Source organism: Barbus barbus (assembly GCF_936440315.1).
Source record: "Barbus barbus genome assembly, chromosome: 45".
Lineage (NCBI taxonomy): Eukaryota > Metazoa > Chordata > Actinopteri > Cypriniformes > Cyprinidae > Barbus > Barbus barbus.
Window position 1 is genome coordinate 13,757,071 of NC_136723.1, and position 25,264 is coordinate 13,782,334.

The window sequence follows — 25,264 nt, forward strand, 5'->3', positions numbered from 1 at the left end:
GATTTTTCATAGTAAACGCTGGTTTGGCCCTCACACGCCCTCATGTGTCAGCCGCAGGTGGACGGACACGCTTTGAACGCACAAGGAACTGAGCGACTCCCACCGAGTGCGCTGAACGTGTAACCACCAAAAAAGACATGCAGTTACAAACGGTAGCATTCTAACGATGCACACGTAATTATTCTCAGAATCAGAGCTTTATTTTTTTAACTTTTATTTAAAAAAAAAAAATCTCGGTGTATTAGTCTCTTATGGTATAAGCAAAAAGACATTATGCGCCTCTATAGCAGGTAATACGGTTTGGAACAAGGCAAATTAGGTCTCGATGTTCCCTCAAGTCCACACACTTCAGATGGAGCCTTTGCTACAACGTGACAAAGGAGCGCCGAGCAGTCATAGCCCCGCCCACGTGTCCAATAGCAGCGCGAGTTTTTCGTTGATGGGCGGGGTTTATGCGTAGTAGGCGGGGTAATGGCCGTTTAGGAGCCAATGAAAGACGGTTTCGGGTGTTGCTGGATACACGTGAAATTTGTTCTCAAAGCAATAATGATGATGGTGTCCGTACACGGGTTAGTATCAGACAAGACCCGAGTTACAGTACTGAACTCCAGTGTTGCTCAGGCGTCTATCCTCTGAAAAGCTGGCTAAACTTCACTTTGAAGCAACTGGAATATTTTTAAAAGGTAAGAAAAGCTGCATTTTGTCTTAATATATGGATCGCTGCTATCATAGTCTTGCATCGTTTGTATAAATGACATTTCAATCTGTATTTGTCAAAGAAAATGTTTTAAGCCTTTAAACATTTAGCTTTTAGTGTATATTGTTGTTGTTTTTTCACTACGGATCTCTGATCACTTGTAAAATATGATGGTAATTTTGGGATGCGCCGAATGACTATTGTATACAACGCCATTTGCATCGTCCTTTGACTGTGTTATATTCAAGTATATTTTTTGACAATAACTTCAACAAAATCAGTTTGAAAGATGTAATGTGAATGTTTCAAAATACATCTCATTTTCAATGTTTGTATGACGTCAGTAATTCCACAGGGCTCGCATTCATCTATTACCCTATGCACTGCTATTATAGTCAGATCACTAGCGAGTCCCCAAACTAATTTATGACTTTGTTTCTTTCTTATATATAAATTTATAGTGTTATTCTAAAAAATGTACTACTTAATGCAAATGCACAGATTTTTTTTTTCACCTGTTTTTCTTACTCTGACAAGTTTTGGTTTTCAATGCATTCAATACATATGCATTGAAAACTGAAACTTGTCAGGGTAAGAAAAACACGTGAAAACAGAAGAAAAAAAACAGTACATCAGGAGGGGAAATCCTACAATATTTCAGTTTCATGCTGAAACGTTGAAAATCGCTCAGTCACATCCTCCTACACATCTAGTGTTACTCATAAAAGCATTTATGAACTTTATATATATATATATATATATATATATATATATATATATATATATATATATATATAATATTATTTTTTTTTTTTTTGAAAATTAAACAAAACAAAGTTATCTGTTTTTGCAAATATATGTATGTATGTATGTGTGCTGTGTGCTATATAATATGTCATGTATAGTACATTTTTAAGGTAAAATTCATTTAAATATTTCAGTGACCCTCCCACTTTAAAATGAGTACATGGCTCTGAACATCAATCATAGTTATTTTAAGGACACCGTATCATAATGTCTGTATCAAAACAAGTGAATGAAAATACATCAGTGTAGTTCTTTAATGTCATTATAGGCCAGGATTAAAATGCATCACTATGTGACAGAACTGCTGTAGACTATTCACTATCCTCTGTGAGCACTTTGAAATGTTTCATGTCTCTTCATATCTCCAGGTATGCAACTGTTGCTTATCCTGTTTTTATTATTATTTCCCATCAGATTGTTTGCAACTTTAAGGCCTTTTAAGCAGATACATCCAGGACAATCGGACAAAGAAAAGTTTCTCAGCAGTACCTGTGTTTTAGCACAGCAGATTACCAGGATAACCAGGGAGTTCCCATGCCCTGCTGTGTCAGAAGGTCCCTTACAGATGCACAAGACAGATGTGATATAGTTATTCTACTTCATTATGAGTAATGACAACTTCCAAACACCAGAGACCTGCAGCACTCATACAGGGAAGGGAACAACACATAAGGATGAAGGGGAAACCCACAGCAATGCTTCTCCTATAATGACCAACAGACAGTCTGTTTGTCCCGGGCTGGACATCTCAACAGTGTCCCAGCCGATGCATTCGGATGACACGGATGCCCACTCCAGCGGGAATGACTTGGCCGAGAGGGAGCGCGAACGACACATGGGACGAGAAGCATCCACCTACAGCTCCCACAACGGAAAGGGTTCAACCACAGAGACTACGGAAAGCAAGAGGTATGTGATATTTAAACTGAAATCTGTTTAACATGACTTTTATGTGGTAGGAAGATGGTTAAATTAATATTATAAGATGTGTTTCCAGTATTTATTTATACGTACCATTTGTAGAAAATGCATACACATTGCTGTTCAAAAGTTTGAATCAAGCAATTGATACTTTTATTCAACAAATTAAACTGATTTCTGTTTTAAATAAATTATATTCTTTTGAACTGTCTATTCATCAAAGAATCCTATTAAGCCTAAGTTTTTTCAACACTAATAATGATAAGAAATGTTTCTTGAGCCCCAATCAGCATATTAGAATGATTTCTGAAGGGTCATGACTCATGAGTCATTGAAGACTGGAATTATGATAATGATCAGCTTTGGATCACAGGAATAAATTATATTTTAAAGCATATTAAAATAGAAAAAGTTATTTTAAAGTATAATAATTTGTCACAGGATTGCTGTTTTTGATCAAATAAATGCAGCCCTGGTGAACATAAGAGGCTTAAAAAAAAAAAAAAAAAACATTTCTGCCAACCTCAAACTTTTGAACAGTGGGTATATATATGTACAGATAAAATAGCTTGAATGCAATAGCTTGAATGCAATTTTGGATACAGATCTTAGCCAAATGTGTGTGTAAACTGGTCTTTGAACCAGTTTAGTCAGCAAAGAGATAAAAAAAACAAAAAACAATGTGTATGCCTGAGGAGGTTTTACCTAAAAATAGATCACACATTCAATTTAATAAACCTATTGTAGGAGTTCGGTTTAGCTTGGTACATTTTGTTCCCGGAAAAAACTTGTTAACTGGTTACTGGAACTGGAACTGGTTAAGGCGTTGGCATGATGATGCTTCACTTGGGGCCGATTCAAATTACATTGTACCTGCGGTACTTTTTAACAACAAAACTGGTATTTGGTCAGGTTCAGTTTGAGATAATCGGCTAATAACTTTGCCAGCTCCAAAATTATATATTTTTTAGACATTTAAAAAATTTCCATTGCTGAAATTATTTAATTTTAAAATCTGAAATGGGAAATCCTATATTGTAATAATTCAATTGTATTAGAAATAGTGGCTAATTTCACCTATTAAAATGTCTCTCCTCAGCTCAAACGGAAACAGTCCCTCCCCACCTAGCAGCTCGGTTTCGTATAGTCTTTTGAGTGGCAGCTCGGAGCAGGATCAGCCGACGTCCCAAGCATCCAGCCCAAAGACCCAAAGAGAGCTACTGAAGGCCCTGCGTGAGCTAAAGGTCCGCGTACCACCAGAATGGCGCAGGAAGGGGCGATCAAGTACCATAGCCTCCTTGCAATATGCACTTAACTGTGTCAAACAAGTCCGGGGTGAGTAGAAAAAACGAAACACAAATTGCATCTCTTTGTACCAGCATGTGAGTGCCAATGACAGGGTGTGTTGTGTTTTTCTGTAGCTAATCAAGAGTACTACCATCAGTGGAGTGTGGAAGAGAGTCATGGGTGTTGTTTGGACCTGTCGTCATTTACTATCGAAGAGCTAGACAATATTACATCAGAGTACACCCTTCAAAACACGGTATGACTGGACGGGTTACCTAGTCTTACACATCAGGTTGTGAACTTTCAGAAGAATCTAACGCATTAATTCTTTCTCACTTCTTTCTTAGGACACATTCTCTGTGGCAGTGTCGTTCCTCTCTGGTAAAGTGGTGTACATCTCATCCCAGGCGGCCTCTTTGCTGCGCTGTAAACCCGAGAGGCTGCAGGGAGCAGTTTTTTCTGAGCTGCTCGCACCTCAGGACGTCACCACGTTTTACAGCAGCACCGCTCCCAGTCACCTGCCGCCGTGGTCCTCCTGCGCAGGCACTAGTATGTGGAAGTTTTTTGACTGTTTGAATAGAGCAACAAAGCAAAGATAAAGAACCTTTTGTAAATCACTTACAAATAGTTATATTTGCCATAGACCGTTATAAAGCTGCCATGCACATGTCCTTAAGTGTTTATATTGGCACACTTCAAGATATTTTGATTGGAGTGTATTTTTGAGCCACAATGTTTTATGGGTAAAGTACTGAAATTTTATTGGTCTAAAGTTGTGTCCCACAAAGATGTATTTTATAGGTGCAGTATGTAATTTTATATCATTATTGGTACCAAATGGTGTTGGTAGCAGAAAATAATTCCCAATACTGCCCCCGTCTTCCATTGTTCTGAATAATAAAATAAATAATAAAATAAACATTAACTGAGAAAAAAGTTAAAAATAAAGTATAGCTTGTAAATACTTAAATAACTGAAAAAAAAGAACTGAAATTAGATAAACAAAAAACTAATAAAAAATACAAAAACACACAACCAAATTACAGAAATGGAAGATAAAGGCTAATTCAAAATATTCATAAAAACATAAGGTATATTAAAGATTTTAAAATAACAGCTGCTGATAGAAATAGATTGTAGTAGCTCAGAAAATAAATACTGTAACTTTAAGCATGAATAATTTTAAACAGCATGTTCTGATTGGCTGTGATTTTGTTCCTTCACACAACTATTAATTTAATGACAACTTCATTCTTTTACTTTTTTTTCGAATTTTTTAGTTTTTAGTTGTTTTTTTTATGTTAGCCCAAATGTATGCTGGGAAAATGAGTATTGATTTAAAGCCTCATTTCATTGTGTCCAGCCTCACAGGTAGACTGTGCGGAGGAAAAGTCAATGTTTTGTCGGATCAGCAGAGGTAAGGACAGCGATGGAGAAGTGAAGTATTACCCCTTCCGTCTCATGCCATATCAGATGACCCTGAGGGACTCCGATACGTCCCAACCTGAGCCCTGCTGCCTCCTCATTGCTGAGAGAGTTCACTCCGGCTACGAGGGTAAAACAAGACGGTGTCAATATCAAATGCTTTACCATTTAAATATTTGGGGTCAGTAGGATTTAACATTTTATGTGAAAGAAGTTAATGCTTTTTTTCAGCAAGGACTTATAAAAACATGTTACATAAATACCTTTTTCACCAAAATATTAAGCAGTATCAAATAAATGCAGCTATGGTGAGCATAAGACATCTTACCAAAATATAAAAGAAATCTTACCAACCCCAAACTTCTGATTTGTAGTTTACTTTTTGTTTGTTAGAAGTCTGGTAATGATAAGTATGAAAAGTCACTGTTATGAAAGTATAATCTTAACACTTACATAACATGCATGTTGACACGAAACTGGTCTGTTTCACTGTTTCATCATATAAGAATAGATTATAATTGCTTTAAACATTTCTCTTTAATTGTTGAAAGTTTTTTCAATTTTGCATCTCTGTAATTACTTGTCAAACGTGCATATATTTGAAAAATCACCCTTATGTAAGTGTAGTATTGACACTTAAGCTTACTTTGCACACTGTTCTTGTATTCTCTTTCTGTTCTAATGTTTCCGTATTTTTTCATAACAGCACCTCGTATCCCAGCAGACAAGAGAATTTTTACCACCAGTCACTCCCCGAACTGTCTGTTCCAAGAGATTGATGAAAGGTTTGCATTTTTCCCTAGAGCGGTCTCACATTTTACTGTCTATGTCTCTTTTGAACAGTTCAATAAACCTCCTCTGCTCTCATTTGCAGGGCAGTGCCATTATTAGGTTACTTGCCTCAGGACTTGGTTGGGAAGCCGGTGCTTATTTACCTGCATCCAGAAGACAGACTCCTTATGGTGGCCATCCACAAAAAAAGTGAGTGGCTAATTCTGAATACAGGAAAGATTCAATGGTGAATATTTTCGCAGAACAATTCATTGATGTAGTTTCCATCCTTCCTTCATCAGTTCTCCAGTTTGCAGGGCAGCCATTTGACCACTCGCCCCTGCGCATGCGTGCACGAAGTGGGGAGTACTTGACCCTCGACACCAGCTGGTCGTCCTTTATCAACCCCTGGAGCAGGAAGGTGGCTTTCATAGTGGGACGCCACAAAGTTCGAACGTAAGTGGCTGCACTTCTTCTAGCAATTGAACAAGCATTCTAAGCAACCACATAGTTTTGCATGGGCAGCCACTCACATGACATACTGATGAACTAAAACTGACCGAATTTGGAATCACAGATTGGATCGTTTTTTGGATCAGCAAGAAAAAATATTTCAATGTAACTCCAAAACCTACTAGCCTAGTTCAGACATGATTAAAGAAAAGTGAACAGCCAGTAAAAATTAAGAACAAATACACAAATTACAAGCATAGATAAATGCAACAGAACAAAGTTAAAAATAAACTAAGGTCGGTAGTATTCAGGTACAGAAATGTAACAATTAAGTGTAAAATAGCACTGCACAGTGTTCATTTTATAAATAAAATATCGATTAATCTTTGTCAAAGCTGTATTTTGTGGTTTGATTAGCATTAATGACATAAATAAAATAGCTTGAGTGTGTAAACGCATACAAGTGATAAACTTTCACTCTATTATGTTTAAATTGTACAATAAATCCATGTATTACATGCGTGATGAACCGTATGGATAACGCATCAACTACGATCCATTCAACCCCTAAAGTGGTCCCACAAAACTTGTCTACCATCCCTTCCTTTCTGTAGGAGTCCACTGAATGAGGACGTGTTCACTGCCCTGGAGGGCGGGGATGTGAGAACCATGTCCCCAGATGTGCCCCAGCTGAATGAGCTAATCCACAGGGTCCTGGTGCAGCCCGTTCATGCCAGCAGCTCACAGGGGTATGGTAGCCTGGGCAGCAGTGTCTCGAACGAGCACCAGCAAAGCGCCACTTCCTCCTCTGAGAGCAACGGACATGCTTCCGAGGACCAGATCAAGCCCAGGAAACCAGTGAGGGAGTTTATCTTTTTTTCAATCCAGATGTACACATAACAGTATTTAACGTTACATAATAAAATAAACAACAACATACATAAACATGCATTGTGCCAACATTTCTTTCCTCATTTCTTTCTAGATGACGTTTGAGCAGATTTGTCAAGACATGCACATGGTAAAGGCCAATGGACAGCAGGTCTTCATTGATTCCCGAAACCGGCCGCCAGCTCTCAAACAGAGTAGCTTAGGTAAACATTGTTGATTTTATCAACAAAAATGACCTGACTTTATCTATTTAGCCTGGGGTCACATGCATTTTATCACATTTTAAGTGACATGATTTCTGTCATATATTAGAAGCACTGGCAAATGCAGCAGACACAGCAGAGACCTCTGCTAGAGAAGGTCTGGCAAGTTTAGCGCTGTCCAGTCCACCCAGGAAGGAGCTGCCCATTATCTACTCATACCAGCAGATCAACTGTCTGGACAGCATCATACGGTGAGTCTCTTCATCTGTGTTTCCGACTGTACCAGTTAAAAGTATTTTTGTTTGCTTTTATTTTTATTTCTTCAATTCTATCTTATTTTAAAAGAGAAAAGATGGATAATGATTGAATAATAATTCATAGCAGCGGTCTTCAACCCTGCACCTGGGGGACCCACTGTGCTGCAAAGTTTATTTCTAACCTGCTTCTGTACACCTGTATGTGTTTTCTTAAGCAATCTTTAGGAGCTTGACTAGCTGCTCCAGGTGTGTTTAATTAGGGTTGTAGCTAAACTCTGCAGGACAGTAGCCACATATACACTGTGGGGCCAAAAGCGAGCATGCTAGTGCATGACGGGGCCAGTTTCGTTTTCATTTTCACTTCCGGGGCTTAATCATGCCTCGTCCGTACTTCCTTGGGGCCAGTGGCCAGGGATTTTTAGCCTTGGTCCAAAGCGGTCCAACCAGGGCTTGGGTGTGGTCATAAACAAAGGCAGAGTTTATCTGAGTAGGAGACAGTCGGAGCCACTTCTCATTTCCCATGTTTTCATATCAATCTACCAGCTAAAATCAGCATTTAAAACTATTTAAGAGAAAAACTCTTCTGACACAAATTAATAAATTACTGTCGCTGTAACATTTTTTATTATAAATGGTGTCGTTTACGTTCAGTAGACAGCGTGCACATACTGAACGTAAACAACGCTGATTACGTTGATTACGTTCTAGGGTACTCTTCAAAATGGCGGAAGATGGTAACTCGGGGAGAAGAATTGTTGAGTTATTATTGTTTTCTTTGCGCACAAAAAGTATCCTCGTAGCTTCATAAAATTACAGTTGAACCCCTGATGTCACATGGACTATTTTACCGATGTTCTTGCTTCATTTCTGTGCGTTGATTGTGGTAATATTCTTGCTGTCTATGGAGGGTCAGAGAGCTTTCAGATTCCATAAAAAATATCTTAATTTGAGTTCTGAAAATGAATGAAGGTCTTAGGGGTTTGGAAAGACATGAGGGTGAGTAATTAATGACAATTTTCATTTTTGGGTGAACTATCCCTTCTAGTCCTTATGCAAGGATGGAACGTCCACTTCAGTCAAGTTCGTTTTGCAATAGTTTTCATTAATTTTTCCCTCTCTGGTGAAATGGTGTTCTTGTGTGACGTTTTCTTCAGAGAGGCGTGTTAAGGGTGGGATTTTACAGTAGCTCTGGCCCAACAGTGGAAATGCAGCATGATTTTGGCCTCGCACCTCATTGCCCTGGCACACACTGGCCCGACAGTGGAAAAGCGGCTAGTGGGTCCCCAGGAACTGGGTTGAAGACCTCTGATTTATAGGTTGTATGTAAGGTACGTGTATTGGATATGTGGTCTCATTCTTTCACTGTGTTTTTCAGATATCTGGAGAGCTTTAATGTCCCTGGCACAATGAAGAGGAAGTGTGGCTCATCTTCCTGTACAACATCTTCTAGCTCTGATGATGATAAACAAAGGGAAGGAGCTGGAGCAACTGAAGGTCAGTAAAGGATTGCTAACAGATAATGGGATATTCATCCGACATGTCTTATAAATATTCAGGAAGTCAGAGACAAAGAAGCAGATTCATGCAACCAACCACTATTGGTATTTTATCAGTACCAGCTAATAACTGTGTATGTTCTGTATTTAAATGTATAGAATTAAAATTCACTCTTCCATTTAGACATAGCAGAAACTCTTGGGGTGACCGAGGGTTCAAAGGTTGTCCCTGCCACACCAGCGCACCCCCTAACCCCTCTGGCTCTGCACTGTAAGGCTGAAAGTGTTGTCTCGGCCACCTCCCAGTGTAGTTTTAGCAGCACCATTGTTCACGTTGGTGACAAGAAGCCACCAGAATCAGGTCTGAACACTTTTTCCTGGCTAATCTTGTCATTGACCTATATACATGGTTTGCCACATATTAAACAGACATTGCAATCTCAAAGCAAGTAATCTACTCTGTTTGATCTACATCCAGACATTGTTATGATGGAGGAGCCACCAACCACCCCAACACCTTCCACATCAGCCCCACCCACCTCCATCACTTTTCCCATGCCCTTGAATCCCCAGCAGGCTATGTCCCCCACTGCTTCTGTTCTTGAAAAAGAAAAGGAGAAGGAGAGAAGAAGTGGAGGTAATGCAGGGAAGGGCCTCACGAAGGCGGTGTTATCTGCACACACCCAGCAAGAAGAACAAGCCTTCCTCAACCGTTTCAGAGACATCAGCCATCTGCGGAGGGTTCAACCCAGTGGGTCACCACAGCGCAGACACACGTCTACACCTGGGGCAATAGGTAACAGCTTTGTATAGTTGTTCATAGGTCGAATTTGTCTTGACTTCTTTTACCTTCACCTTTAATATTTGGCTTGTGCCATCTAGGTGTGAACAGCTCCCAGAACTATCCTTCTGTGAGCAATAGCAGCAGTCGTCGGCATGGTAGAGGTGGGAAAAGACGGAAACACCAAGTAGATGGCAGCACATCGGACAGTCCCTCCTCCTCTGTACCTAGTCCATACAGAGGATCCAATCCTGCAGCAGTAAGACCCAACCTCCCCTCAGTCCAGCAATCTTCCCCTTCTTGGCCACCATCTGCGGCATCCCAGACTAGCGGTACTCCCATGATGACCTCCTTTCCCCCAGGCTACATGCCTATGTTCCCCATTTCATCACCTTTCTCAATGCCCCAGATGGGAACAGATCCCTCCTTGCAAGCGGGAGTCCCTAGATTCCCCATGCAAGGATTTCCTCCAGTGATGCCACCAGTCATGACCTTCATGATGCCCAACTATATGTTTCCACAACTCGGTAATCCAGGACCACAGTTGAACCCAGCCAACTCACAGCTTGGTGGGCAACTGCTTGCCCAAATGAACCCCTTGGGTCAGTTCCCTTCCTCTGCTGTTGGTTTACCATCATTCAATCCTACAATTGAACAGTTCAATCCATTGGGCTCCCAAATGAATCCTGCCATGCCTACAATGATTCCACAGCAATTCTACAACCCAAATCCCCTGTACACTTTCCCCAACTTTCCATCAGTGCCAGCTGGAAACACCTATACTGCACCACATGGACAGTCTCCCTATACTGCACCACATGGACAGTCTCGCTCCAGCACACCCCAGTCCACCGAGCAACAGGCTGGCGAGAGAGAAGGGGCCAGATCTCCCCTGTTTCAGTCACGATGCTCCTCCCCACTCAATCTTTTACAACTAGAGGAATTGCAAAGCAACAGAACAGACACTATGCAACAGACTCCACCCCCAGGGGGTGGAGGAACGCAAGGTGGCGGGACTGTGGTGCAAAATTCCAGCAATTGCAGCAACATCAAAGATGGCCAACTCAATGACAGTGTAAGTATTAAGAACCTTTTAAAAGTAATTTGTTTTCCATTATCTTGCAGCTTTGCTAACTTTGAGTTAACTTCCTTTAGCCTGAAGTCAATGAGTCTAACCAGGATGCCATGTCGACCTCCAGTGACATGCTGGACCTACTGCTGCAAGAGGACTCCCGCTCGGGCACTGGCTCTGCTGCCTCAGGCTCTGGATCATCAGGGTCAGGGTCATTCGGATCTGGTTCGAATGGGTGTAGCACATCTGGAAGTGGCACTAGTGAGTAATTTACTCATGTATTCTTTATTCTTAAAGTTATTCTTAAAGTGCTTAATAGGGTTGGGTACCGAACTCTGTACTTTTAAGGGTACTGGCCGAATTGCGTTTGCACTACCGAGTAGCAATTCACATTTAATCAATTGATGCCAAATTTCAGTACCTGAGAACGCATCTGGGCCTGTATGTTAGAGAGAGAGAGAGATCATGTGACGTAATTTCACCTCTGCAACTCATTCAAACACAACACACAGGGCAAACCGAAATGTCCTTAAGTGTGGTTACATTTCTAGGGCCATATGGTTTCTGAGAAAACGCAGACAGGATCGCGGAGTCCATTCATTAAAAAGGAATTTACTCAATAGTGCGGAATGCCACGGAATTCATAAATTTTTGGATGAATAAATCAAAAGTAGGTCTGTCATTTAATTCGAATCAGAAATTAGGATTTTTGTTGTTTTCATTTAATTTGCGCGATTCTGCCGCAAGCACATTCGTTACTAAGCAACATGGATGCGCACGCACATGGAGTGTAAGTTGGAAGAGAAAGATGCGATGAATGCTGTAAGTAACACTTTCTCTTTTTTGGGGGGATTTTAAGATTCCTGGATGAAATCACTTGCCTGTGAAAAGATAGTGAGAGCTGATGTTGGGGAATATAGCCAAATTGGTGCTAAAGTATTATTGGTGCTAAAGTATTATTGATGCAGTCAAAAAAACTCTACAACTGCTTTGCAACCAGAAGCTTTAACTTAGCTTTGGCATCCTGAAAGGAAAGTACTAGAGAACAGTTGGTAAATCTGATAAAAGACAGACAAATTCATCCAAATAAAATAAATTGTTTTATATATTTAAAAAAGTGTCAAAAATATAAAGAAATTTGGCCCCAAACATGCTAACTGTACAGCAGTGGTCAATGTACATACTGTACACACACAGTAGGATTACAGAACTTGAGCATGTATGTCAAGCTGTGTGTTTGTTTGTGTGTGTGTGTGTATGTGAGAGTGTATGTGTATTTTTTTTCTGTTGTGCTTGTTGCACATTTTGATGCCTTGACGACAGGGGTAGGGGGCTTCCATATAAAGCACTGTGGCTTCCCCACTCAAATTCAGATGCAGTGTGTTTTCCATGGTGTGTTTGAACAAAACTAGAAACAGTTTGGCTCTGGATAGAATGCTATTATCTATCATGACAGTGCTTAATGTGTGTTGCAAATTAGCTTAAGGGGGAATATTATTAATTAATCATAATCATCTTTTTATAATTATAATATTTGGACAAGTTAATAGAATTAGCTTGATAAAGCCGAATTTACAGTACAATCAATTGACCAGGTTGTACAATGTACAATATGTACATTGAGTACTGCTGTTCAGTTGGATCGTTTGGAGCTAAATTTATTTTTATTTTTGATTACATTTGTATTTTTAAATACATAAATATTTTTATTTTATTAGAATTAATTTGTCTTTCATCAGATTCACCAGATGTTATAATTTCTATTTGTGCTGGTCAATTGACTGTTCGCAAAACCCGCCCACACTTAGTTACTGTTGCTATGACCGACAAACAATGCCACTCTCACACTACACACATGTTCTCATGCAGTGAAAAATACATCGCAGAGTAAAGAGGAAACTGACAACACCGACAGAGAAGACCGAGCAGGTTACTTCTGATATGAAACAAGGTCTCAGGACCCTCAGCTTTTAAACTGTGTCATTTTTAAAGACATTCAAAGAATAACCGTTATGTGGCTCTTCAATGTGTCATGACAAACACGTGAACCGATCATCTTTTCATATTTACTTAAAGCATGAAATGAACATGAATAAACATCAGAAAGTGTTTTATTTCAACCGTGGAACACACCATTTTTAAAGTTTAAGTCCACCGAAGTGATCTACTCTCTTGTCCGATTTGTGGTTAAGGCTAGAAGGGATACAGCTGCAGCTTCTGGGCATGTGCATTTACATATTTTCCAAGCCGACAATATAACGTGAAACCTATGAAAATGGTTTTAAAAAGCACATAGCGCCATAGTTTCATCACTTTAGAGTGTCGCAGTGCCTGTCTTTTTGCAGTAAAGGACCTGTCATAGTTAATGAGTGGAAAGATGACATGAAGCAACGTGAGGAGAGCTGCATTGACAACAGATGAGTGCACATGTGCATATCATGGTGCATATAAAGCTCCCATTTGGGGCGAAGTTCACAGGATTTTGTCCACAGAATGATAAGAGCACATGTTTTAACATATTTTATTATTTAATACTCAGTATTTAATTTAAGCGCTGCAAGCCATGCATACAGTGCCGGACATGATAGATTTTCTGGTACGCAAAACAAGTACTTTCAGTCAATCTTTTTTATCACGTTTTAACATGTATATCTATGAAGACCTGTTGTGTCGGGCAAGATGGCGGATAGCAGCAGCGGCACACAATATCCGCGTTCTGATTGGTCAGATCACCTGTCAATCAAGCGCTTTGCGAACGGTCAATTATGAACAATAGGTAAAATTGAACTGCTAGGAAAAACCTGGGTACTGCAAATATTTAAGTTGCTCCTCCCCTTTGACTTGCTCCTCCCCTTTGAGTGACTCCTCCTCTTTGCGCGGCCCCTCCCCTGATCTCACTCCATAACTTGAGAGCCCTGAGCACGCGTGACGTTTGCTGCGATTTTCGGCCTCTGCGTCTCACTGTATTTGAGAAAACTAGCATCATATCATGCTGTATACACAGAGAAACTTCACGGCAACCTGTCAAAATAAAAGCATGATTTAACATGTAACAGAAATATATTGCTCTTTTACAGTATAATGTATGTCTTTATATATTCCATTTTCTGCCAAATTTAAATAAAACATTAAATGATAAAATAAATATTACAACCAGATTAACTACTTAATTGTAGAAAAAAAATATTATTATAAAAAATTTTTAAAGGAATATTTAAAGGACCCCCCCCCCCCCCCACACACACACACACACACACACACACACAATTGTTGATTGACAAGGCCATCTTACCTTAGACCCACCCTGAGTGAGCTGAGAGCTGTCCGCCTCCTGTGCAGGGGAAGACAAGATGTCTCCGATTAAGTGATTGAAGTGCTTTGTTGTTGATTGTAATAATGAATATAGCAGTCGTCATTAACTCCCGACATCTGAGCCGCTGAAGACGCAGAGGATTAACGTTACTTTCGCTTTTAAGTGAATGCACCGATCCCCGATCTGCCTAAATGCGTCTGTTCGCGCGAATCATTCGTGATCCAGCTTCATCTACAGAAGAAGTGAGTATAACGTTTTTTTTTATGAATCTTTGCAAATCGCTTTTTCTAATAACGTACTAGTTAGTCAGTTTCGTAGCTAAAGTAAACAGTACTGCTCATCACCCCACGGAAGAGAGGGGTGGGGCGGAGTGAGCAAAGTCATGAGCATTTATAGGGACATGGACTCAAAAACAGCTTGATGAAAACAGAGCTGATTTTGACAGGGTAAAGTAGGTGTTTTTTACACTACCCTTGAGAAATTTTAACCAAAGTATGTTATAGAGTTTTCATTAAAGAATCATATCAGTTTGTGGAAAATGGGCATCCGATTACCCCTTTAAAAATAAGCCTCTGTTTTAGGGGTGTAACATTCACAAAATTCACAGTTTGGTTCGATACGACACAGTGGTGTCACGGTTCGGTACGTTTTCGATACAGGGGGCAGGGTAATTGGTCATGTCGCAATGTTGGAAATATTTCTGTTTTAAACCATGAAGGCGAGCCAATGGATATCACACAAGCAACGTACAAACTTTGCGGAAGATTTATGCCGGTGAACGTCTTAATCTCAGTCAATTCACTTATGCAGAAAGTGAGAGGAAATGACGGAGCTTTCAGCATCTGACGCTGCATATTCTCATATTCGCTGCATATAGTTAACTGTTTTAATTTATTCCCTTAATATTTCTTGTATGGCCCATACATAGTGGAAAAAAATTAGAAGAAACGTATTTCGTGTTAAACAAGCTGTTTTTGAAAGTCGGTGCTTGAAATAAAAGCTTTTTATTTAATTGATTCTTATTGATGACTGCAGTGTTAATATTTTAATTATAGGCCTATAATTCATTGTGTAATAGACCTGTTTTAAAAGACCTTCTTTAAAACATTTTAATCGAGAAGTAAATAGCCTAATCTTTTGTTATCCTTGCTGTGCGTCAGTTATTTGGTAAATATTGCGGGGCAAATTAATTGTAATCTTAATTTAATTAAAGTAACTTCATCATAATAATAATAATAATAATACAGTAGGCCTAATAAAATAAGAATGTAACAGTCCTAAATTAATTGGGAATGTCAAATCCTCTTAATATTGCCAATCATTTATGTTTTTGACAGTATCTCTGGCTATCGTCGATAAAAGATCATCATCTTTCGACGCAACCCAGCAAGAGGAGGTTATCGCGGGGCCTTTCGCAGCATGTGCCCTGTATGCCCGTTCACCATGCCACTGACACAACTGCCACAACACGTTGCCTGTTACGTCATTTGGGCTGTCTTGTTGAGTATAGTGGCACTGAGAAAATTAAATTTCACACACTTTAAGCTCCTTTATTTAACTAATGTAATAGGATTAGTCCAATAAATCATTCGGTTTTGTAATGCATACTGAACCGAATACCTCGTACCAAGCGGTTCAAAACTAATATGTGTATCGTCACAATCCTACTCTGTTTGTTTGCCAAAAAATAAAAGGGTTTAATTTCCATTTGATTAAAAATTAAATAAATGTTTAATGCCTTCATTTGATTATCAGAAAAATTCAAACATTCAAGAATTTCTGGAAAAAAGAAAAAGAGAGAAAAAAGATCGTAGGGCCCCATTGTTCAAATTGATGAAATTGAGAGTTTTGTATTTGTTATTACACAGAGAGTAAAGTACCCAAAAAAGGTACCGTTGGGTACTGGCACTGGAATTTAGGTACAGTTACCGGTTGAGTACTGGTTAAAATGTGAACGGTATCCAACCCTAGTGTTGAAACATAAATGGAGAAATTCAGAAGAATTGTACTGACTGCTTTTTTCCATGCTTTTTTGGATCTCAGGGAGCAGCAATACTAGCAAGTACTTCGGAAGCATCGACTCCTCAGAGAGTGATCATAATCATAAACCAGCATCTAAAGATCTGGGAGGGGAACAGTTCATAAAGTTTGTCCTTCAGGACCCCATCTGGCTCCTCATGGCAAACACAGATGACAACGTCATGATGACATACCAGATTCCCATCAAGTAAGGCCATTTTACCTGATTGCTTAGTAGCTAATCTCATACTAGCCTAACCTAAATTAATATCAGCTTTGTTTTGAATACAAATCCTGGATATCTATCTAAGCAAACTTAGTTCTAAGAGTTTAATTTCAACCCTGTTCTGACACATCTTACCTGTTATGTACAAATGGCAAAAACCAGGTCCAAATACCTTGATTTGTTGGTACTGGTGTATTTAATTGAGATCAAACTAATCCTGAGCTCAAGTCTTTAATTATGAGTTTGAATATCATAATTGCAATGTGATTTGGATGGGAATTCAATCAATTTGCTGGGCAATTTCGTACACCTAATACAAGTAGACCTGTGTGTAGCACAAACTTCGCCAGATTCATTTATATTTGTGATTGTGTGTGCAGAGACAGAGAATTAGTACTGAAAGAAGACCGAGATGCCCTCAAAGCTGTTCAGAAGCATCAACCTCACTTCACTGAAGAGCAGAAGAAAGAGTTAACTCAGGTCCACCCTTGGTTTCAAACCGGCTGCCTACCAAAGGCCATCAATGTTACAGTAAGTAGCTCATAAATAAAAAAGACACAAAGGCACTTTTATAATTGGGTGCCAACATTTTGCTTCTTTGTAGTTCTGCACAGATTCTGTTACAGTTCTCATGGCATGTGTCTTTTAAAAATTTGGTAATTACCTAGAAAGCTTTGCAACTATCAACTCTAAATATATAACGTACTGAACAATATTAATAAAAAGTTCAACTTAGTTCAAAAGACTATTTCACCCAATATTTTTATGCAGTTTAGAGTGTTGTTAGCTTAGCAACATGCTAACAAGCAGTAGTGCTATTTTATGTATCTTACGTGCAAATTATAAGTTATTTATTTTCTTCACAGTCTTGCACAGAATGTGAATCTCCCCCAGATTCCTCGATTCTTACTCCATTCGATTTGGACTTGCATGGCATGGATCTCAGCATGGTTTTGAGAGAAGAGGCAAATCAACAAGATACATTTATCACTGCTGAAACAGCCTTTCCCTTGAGCCCACCTTCATCTGATAATGAACAGAGAGACAATCAGGCCAGCACAAGCACATAGAAGTGGTGAGGCCATGGAGGAGGTAGAAATGAGATCATGATTGAAGGTGAAGCAGGACTGTTCCTGCCTGTTACTGTGTTCCTGCCTCATAGACTTTTGGGACCAAGTTGAAAGGATTGAATGTATCTAATCAGTATCAATGGCTCATTTTTACATAATTCTTTGAAATTATGAATAACTTGTAGCTTCATAACCAGGCCTCTGAATAATAAAAAGGAAGAAGGGAATAAAAAAAAACTTCCTTTCATTTTCGTAGCTTAAAGGAGCACCTTTTGAATGCCAATCTATTGCACATGGTGGATGTTGTTGTTGTTGTTGCACTATGTTCTGCTTCCAGGTTATTCATGAATCTGCATGGCAGCTATCTATACCATGCACTGTTTCATAATTCATCATGACGCGGTGTGACCTTTCCCTATTACAGGTTTATAGAATTATTGATGGCTGGACAAGGAATTTATTGTTTAACTTCACATAAGTTTGAAGTTAGATGTGGTCTGACACTCTTTGCAATATGGGTTTCCAGTCTGTGTCAGTTTTCAAAACCATTCCACACGGTTCCCGGAAATTGTGGATGGGAAAAATAGGTTCCAATCTGACCGTAAAAGCTTCCTGGTCTGTAACCAGGAACCCTGTCATGGGGAATTGTTGACATCTTTAACAATTTCATAACATTGGTTTTCAGTCTGTTGATTTTCATTTTGTTTCTCCTTGCCAAGACCTGGGTCTGCCACCAGAACGCAAAGTGTTTTGGTTGAAAAGAAGTATGATAGGCCAGAAATATTTTCTGGGCAAATTGCCAAAACATTGCAAGTTGTTGTTCGATTGTACATATTTTTTTATTTTTGATTTACTGTAATTGTAACTTACCTCAGTACTCAAGGGGACAAGTTACCTTCAAATGTCCATTTTATATGTTGTGGTTTTGAATTATTGCCTTAAGACATTAAAAATGCAATTTTTCATAAAAATGCAATGCAAAAGTTTTTGTGCTAAAAGCATTTGTGTTGACGTTGCACTAAAGATGAGTATGTTTCAATCCTTGGTGTCAGCATCACAAAACCCTATTCTTTACTAGTAGTGTTAAAACATTTAGAATATGTATTTTGACGTGTGCGGTTTTGAATCACTGCACACATTTTAAGGAGCTTTTGATACTAAGTCCATAAAATGGAAATAATTGGTTGTCAGAGAATTTTACTCTGTTCTTCATTTGCCCTTATTTTCAAGAGCGATACAATTATATCTTAAAGCCATCCAGATGAGTTTCATGTTCCTTTTGTTTCACTGTATTCTCCATTGAAGCACAAGGTTACTATTTCTTTTTAGCATCGATAGTGTCTTTTTTTAGTTTCACAACAAATGCAGGACTGCATTATTTACAAGCCTAATTTAGGGTTTAAAAATCAAAGACAAGTACTTCCCTTTTCCTGTGCCCTCAGATTTATTTGCGAGGGTTTTTTTAAAAGCTTTTCTGTGAAAGCAGACAGGCCCAATCAGTTTACATGCAGTACTGTTTCTGTTTAAAGCTTGTGTTGAATGTGCAGGTTTTGTAAATTGATTTTGTACATTTGCAAGACCTTGAGTCAGTATTTTTTACTTAAACATGCTTGTACATTTTATTTTATTGTTTTGCTTTGAACCTAAATAAATATGTTTTTAGTAAAATGTTTTGGTAATCTGTGAGTTTTTCTTAATTAACTTGACTGAATTTTACTTCATAGCCACTAGAGGGTGTAGTAACATATCTGGCAACATATCTTCACCACATTGCTTGGATCATATTCACCCAAAACAAATATTTCCAAGACTTTGACTCCTCTTTCATTTTCCAAAGGCAACCTGTTTTCACAACCCAAGTTGTTGATACGAATGTGCGTATTCGTGTCTATGCGAGGCGACATAAGGAGAAGGCGGGAGCATTCCACTTTCCTAAGCTTAAATCTGTAGTTTCCCTTAGCTCAAGAATGTAGTTCAGACTGTCTCAGGACGCCTGTTTCCATATTTCAAACTGTCCAGAGTAACAAAACCGTTAGGTTTCTGTAAACTCTTCTAGTTACTCTCTGTGAATATTTACATAGGTCTTTGAAAAATCCATAAGTCTAGAAAAGAGAAGTGAGGAGCTGTTTGTTCTTGGCATTGTGTGATAGAGGGTTTCTTATTCAAACCATAATGAGACAGGAGATGACTACAGCGACATGTTTCATCCCAACAAGCTGTTTTTGTAATGAGTGATGGCAGTTCTGCATTGCAGTTCTGTTTCATTCATATCATCAGCCTTTTAAACTCTTTGCAAGTTTAGATTTTTTATTGATTTTACTGATTTTTTAAATAACTTATGAATAAAGTAGCATAGGTTAATAATTGCTTTAAAAAATGGTTCACCCATTAACTGTAGTTTTTTGTCCCTCATCCTTGTGGCATTCCAAGCTTTCTTCCACTGTGCCTAAAAGGAAATATTTTGAAGAATGGTCATGATGTTCTGTTCCAGTGAAAGTGAATGGTGACCAGGAGCTGTCAAGCTCCAAAAAGTACCTTAAAAGTCAATACATTATGTCATATTTGACATCATATTTGACACCCTGCAGCATCTGGACAGACCAGGGACTTATGTGAGGATCCTGTTTGTAGACTTCAGCTCCGCTTTTAACACCATCATCCCGAACACCCTTCAGAATAAACTGACACAGCTCTCCGTCCCCACCTCTGCCAGTGGATCAACAGCTTCCTGACAGACAGGCAGCAGTTAGTAAAGCTTGGTAAATTCACATCCAACACCCACACCATCAGCACTGGAGCTCCTCAGGGATGTGTTCTCTCCCTACTGCTCTTCTCCCTCTACACCAACGACTGCACATCTAAACAGTTCTAAGCATCTAAACATTTGTGAGAAAATCAGCCTGCACGCATTTGTGAGAAATCAGCCTGCACGCATTTGTGAGAAATCAGCCTGCACGCATTTGTGAGAAATCAGCCTGCACGCATTTGTGAGAAAATCAGCCTGCACGCATTTGTGAGAAATCAGCCTGCACGCATTTGTGAGAAAATCAAGCCAAGTTTCCTCATAAAAAGGCAAATGAGTCTCACAGTTGTAACACACAATACATATATTTGTCCATACCTCTGCATTTTCTCTCAAATAGAGTTTTGTATTTGAAAATCACTTTGCGTTTGTTTGAAAGTCGAGTTTTTCTTTGCAAAGCAGATTGTGTTTATTTGCAAAACACTGGATTTGTTTGATGAATATTGGCACAAAATTTGCTCCATATTCCTGGCCTACTTCAGTGGAGGAAAGCGACATGTGGATGGTGAAATCAAACATATCAAATATTAAACGTGTTGTTATTGATTCTATCAGCATTTTCGTTTTCAGTGTACAGAAAATACTTGATTCTGGAAACTTCTTGTTTTGACTTGAGCTTATGCATAATAGAGAGTGAATATTTGTAGCCTCAATGGTCTTTCTTTTCTCTGAAATGATTTTCCTTTTCTTTTTTTTTCAGAGCACCAGTTTTGTGGCGGGAAGCTCTCAAAGTCTCAGGGCACAATCAAAACTCCCAATTGGCCAGAGAAAAATTATCCAGCAGGCATCAGCTATTCTTGGCTTATAGCAGTAGAATCGGAAATGGTCAGGAAAAAGCATAACCCTGCAGTACAGATCGTTTTCAGTTAATATTTCAACGCTGAATAGGTGGCGGCACGCCAGACGCTTTTTGCAGCCTGTTCATTAAATGATAAGAAACAAGCAATAGGAAACATGGCATTTCTTTGCTCGAATCTGGGATATTTTCCAAGTATATAATGTTATGTTACTTAAGAACTTTTTTCCCAGAATACTAATATTTATTTTTTGATGTTAAACTTGGTGTTGAAATTTGAGATTTTGTGGTTTTATGTGATTGAGGTGAAGTTTGATCAGTTTGATTTGGAGTCTGACACGTACTGCCGCTTCGATTATGTGGCATTCTTTAACGGAGGAGAGAAAGACGATTCAAGGCACATCGGAAAATACTGCGGAGACACTGCGCCTCAGTCAGTAATCATATTCATCTCTTTGACTGTCATTTTATTATGAATATCATATGTTTGAAGATACACCAAAATGTTTTACAGTTGCATTCATCCCTGCTTTTCATGTCCCATCTGCAGGAACATTATTACCAATAGCAATGTGCTGTTAGTGCAGTTTGTATCTGACCTCAGCGTGACCTCAGACAGATTCATGGCTTCATACACTAGCATCCCACGTGGCCTCCGTACTCCGACTGCAGGTGGTGATGTTGCGTCAGGAGTGTCATCCACAGCCACAAGACCCCGTCTCACCTCAGTCCAACTGGTGAAACCTGTGGTCTTTACAACGGAAGCAACAACTACAACCACAACTAGGACCACTACAACTACTGAACAGCCAAAGCCACGACCCAAACCTTTTAGATCCATTAAACCTGTGAGACGCCCAGTCAGTAAACCAGAGCCAGATGAATCCAGACCAGGTGAGGAAGAGATAAGAGTAACAAACGATGCTGGTTATGGTTGATTATAACTTGTTTAACATTGTTGAATGTCTTTTTCAGCCACAGGGACGGACCTAAGGTGTGAAAAGGCATGTAAAACAGATAGAACCATCAAAACTAGTTTCTGTGCTAGTGAATTTGGTGTCATTACCTACACTGAAAATTTGGTGTAGAAGTGGTTTTACTCAAAAATAGCAAGTAAATGATATAGTCAATTACAAAGAAACTACAAGTAACACATTTAATTACAGAATACATTTCTGATTAGAAAGACTGAAATAGTATTTTATTGATTTGTTATTAACAACTACTGACTACTCTGAAAAACATTTCTACTGCTCATAAAATGTATAACTATTATTAATGCTAAAAACAGTTGTACTGTGTAATATTTTTGCAGAAATGTTGATTAATTTTATCAGGATTCTTTGATTAATAGAGTTTAGAACATCATTTATTTGAGATACAAATTTGTCTGTACTGCCACATTTGAGCAACCTAATGCATCTTTGCTCAATAAAAATGATAATTTCTTTAAAAAAAATTCTTACTGATCCCAAATTTATGAATAGTAGTGTAGGTCTTAAAGGGACTGTACACCCAAAAAATAAAAATTCTGCCATTATTTACTCTCTTCCTTTTTCACATGCTATTCCTTTTGATCAAAATAATATCATAATATAATATAATGAGGGTTCGTAAATAACAACAGAATTTCAGGGGTTAACTATAAGAGCGATTCTTTATTTCAGTTTATTTCAATGTCTCTCTCTCTTACTCTCAGTTATCACCGGTCATTGACTCCTGGACCTAGTGGAAGTATGCAGGCCACAGTGTCCTTAATTAAGGCCTATAAGACTGCTAGTCTTACAATCACCCAAACTGGAGAAACCATGTCTGTCAAACTTGTGATGCCCTGCAAGAAATGTCCATTGCTGCGCAGAGGTATATGGCTACATATGCACATAAATACACACCTGTGTCCGATTCCTCAGACTTTATTCAGCATTCATTTTTTACATATCAGCCATTTATTGATTTATCGTCTCTTCAATAGGTCAAATCTATATCCTGATGGGTCATGTGAATGAGGAAGGCCGTGGTGTTCTCACTCCTGGTAGTTTCACTGCCCTGTACAAAGCCCCACACCACAAAATACTGACCAACATCAACAAGCAGCCATGCTGATCTGATCCACTCAGATCCATGTTAGCACAATTAACTATCAGAGCACAGACAGTAGATGAAAGCAATGGACAGTGATTAGACAACGGCCCAGAACTAGTCTGGATATTAAGAGGTATTTTTTGGCATTGTAATATAGGAAGTTAAACACACAATTTCCGATTAGCTGTGGTGCATTTCAAACTTGTCAACTCAGAACTGCATTTTATAGTTGTAAAGTAAAGATATTTTTCATATGAGTCTCCATATACACACAGAGATGTCACAAAATATATTTGTAATTTATAATGATGTCTTTTATTACAGGATTTATATAACACATTATTGCATTGAACTTTAATCTGTATTGTTTTATTGGGATGGGCCTTTTCTGTTCACTGAAAGCTGGTTTTGGTCCAGAATACATTATCGACACTGACTTATAACATGAGCGCATAATAAACCGATAATGTGATTATAATAACACTTCTTTATTTCTTTTCCTCCTCCCTTCTTCTCGCTTTCTGTGTACAGAATAGCTTACTACCATTGCTTCATTGTTGTGATTGTCAACTAAAACTATTAAAAATCGTTTCTGGAATTGAAATAAATCTGAATTTAAATAAATGATATAAATGATGATGAAATTAAATTCTGTAAATATTAAACTTATAGATAAATAACTGAAAAATAAATATTAAATTTAATAATAAATATTATTACTTTATGAATACTACATTTAATGTTAATATAAAAAAATAAATAAATAAAACTAACTGAAATAAATAGATTTAAGTACTAAAATTGAAATAGTGAAAATGCAAAAATAAAAGCTATAATTCAAAATATTAATAAATACTATTAGAATAACACTTACTGTGAGGAATACTGTTCCACAAATGTGACAAATGAAATACAATCAGCTATGATTATTATTTATAAACATTTTTTTTTTCAATTTTTGAGATGTTTCAGTGCCCTCAAAAAATGTAACATGCGGCAACAATTTAGCATACTGAAGTTTAAAACTCATATTACTTGCTGTTTATTAAAGTTTGTAAAAAAATTCTAAGCCGTATATAGTCCTGAGCGGAAATCAGTTAGTATTCTAATATGCTAGTATTCTATAGCCTTTCTGTTTCTCTCTGAAACTAAACTCTTGGGTTTATAGTGTCATCTAGTGACTGACATTTTTACAGACTCAGGACTCAAAACAGAGCGATTCATTACTGCAGCTCTCCATTAAAATACTTCTGTAACATGTCAGCTTCGTAAATGCAGCCTGTAAACATCCACTCATAAGAAACATAAGCTCTTATAGGCCTATATCATCACAACATTAGACGCTTTAGAGACATCCATCGACGTCACTTAGGCCTACTTAAAGCGGATAATGACTTGCAAAGGCACAATGAAGCTTATTTTCATCCTGTGTCTGGTAACCAAGGAATTTATATCCTGTCTGTCCTCTCTGTGTCCTCCCTGATGACAAAGGGCCACTCTGCCATCTCTTATCTGAAGTCTGGGTATAATGGGTTTGTGTTTACATAGTGTAATTAAATTGCACTATGTTGGAAGATGGTTTAATATTCATCCCAAGATTATGAATAGAACATTTTAGAGTGGTGAAGTGGCAAAACAACCACAGAGGATGAGATTCAGCAGTGAATCGTGTTGTCAAGTTCATATTGCATTTTAATGATAAATAGGGTGCAATAACAAACAATTGATTTAAAATGAACTTAGAATAATATTATTGTTATTTTTATCATTTTGCATTTATTCATTTTTTATATAGCCTATAATCTGTTGTTGTTGTCTGAGGGCTTTTATTTGAACAGACACAATTAAACAACAATTGTTAAAGGGGTCATCGGATGCCCATTATACACAAGTT

At 38.3% G+C, this 25,264-nt stretch overlaps 2 protein-coding genes across 2 annotated transcripts; both read left to right on the forward strand.

Moving 5' to 3' along the window:
- Positions 1–508: 508 nt before the first annotated feature.
- On the forward strand, positions 509–19,353 carry LOC306863875 (period circadian protein homolog 1-like). Its single transcript, XM_079407447.1, has 20 exons — positions 509–683; positions 1,919–2,413; positions 3,525–3,760; positions 3,847–3,968; positions 4,060–4,261; positions 5,076–5,267; positions 5,844–5,922; positions 6,012–6,118; positions 6,211–6,364; positions 6,976–7,219; positions 7,347–7,455; positions 7,565–7,706; positions 9,088–9,206; positions 9,393–9,569; positions 9,687–10,004; positions 10,091–11,064; positions 11,145–11,322; positions 16,418–16,601; positions 17,000–17,150; positions 17,486–19,353. The coding sequence occupies exons 2-20, from the start codon at positions 2,109–2,111 to the stop codon at positions 17,687–17,689; spliced, it is 4,197 nt and encodes a 1,398-aa protein (XP_079263573.1). The 5' UTR covers positions 509–683; positions 1,919–2,108; the 3' UTR covers positions 17,690–19,353.
- LOC306864433 (procollagen C-endopeptidase enhancer 1-like) lies at positions 17,703–23,391 on the forward strand (the record flags this gene model as incomplete). The annotated part of the gene is made up of 8 exons (XM_079408442.1): positions 17,703–17,711; positions 20,895–20,997; positions 21,193–21,317; positions 21,585–21,721; positions 21,839–22,182; positions 22,264–22,372; positions 22,988–23,148; positions 23,261–23,391. 8 exons carry the CDS (start codon positions 17,703–17,705, stop codon positions 23,389–23,391), a joined length of 1,119 nt encoding a protein of 372 aa, XP_079264568.1.
- Between the last annotated feature and the right edge of the window lie 1,873 nt (positions 23,392–25,264).

Bases quoted from the DNA above. Each gene is read 5' to 3' on its own strand.
- LOC306863875 (XM_079407447.1), top strand. From the start codon at position 2,109: ATGAGTAATGACAACTTCCAAACACCAGAGACCTGCAGCACTCATACA. The intron at 6,119-6,210 runs GTGAGTGGCTAA...TTCCTTCATCAG, and splicing joins GGTGGCCATCCACAAAAAAA to TTCTCCAGTTTGCAGGGCAG. The intron at 9,207-9,392 runs GTCAGTAAAGGA...TCTTCCATTTAG, and splicing joins AGGAGCTGGAGCAACTGAAG to ACATAGCAGAAACTCTTGGG.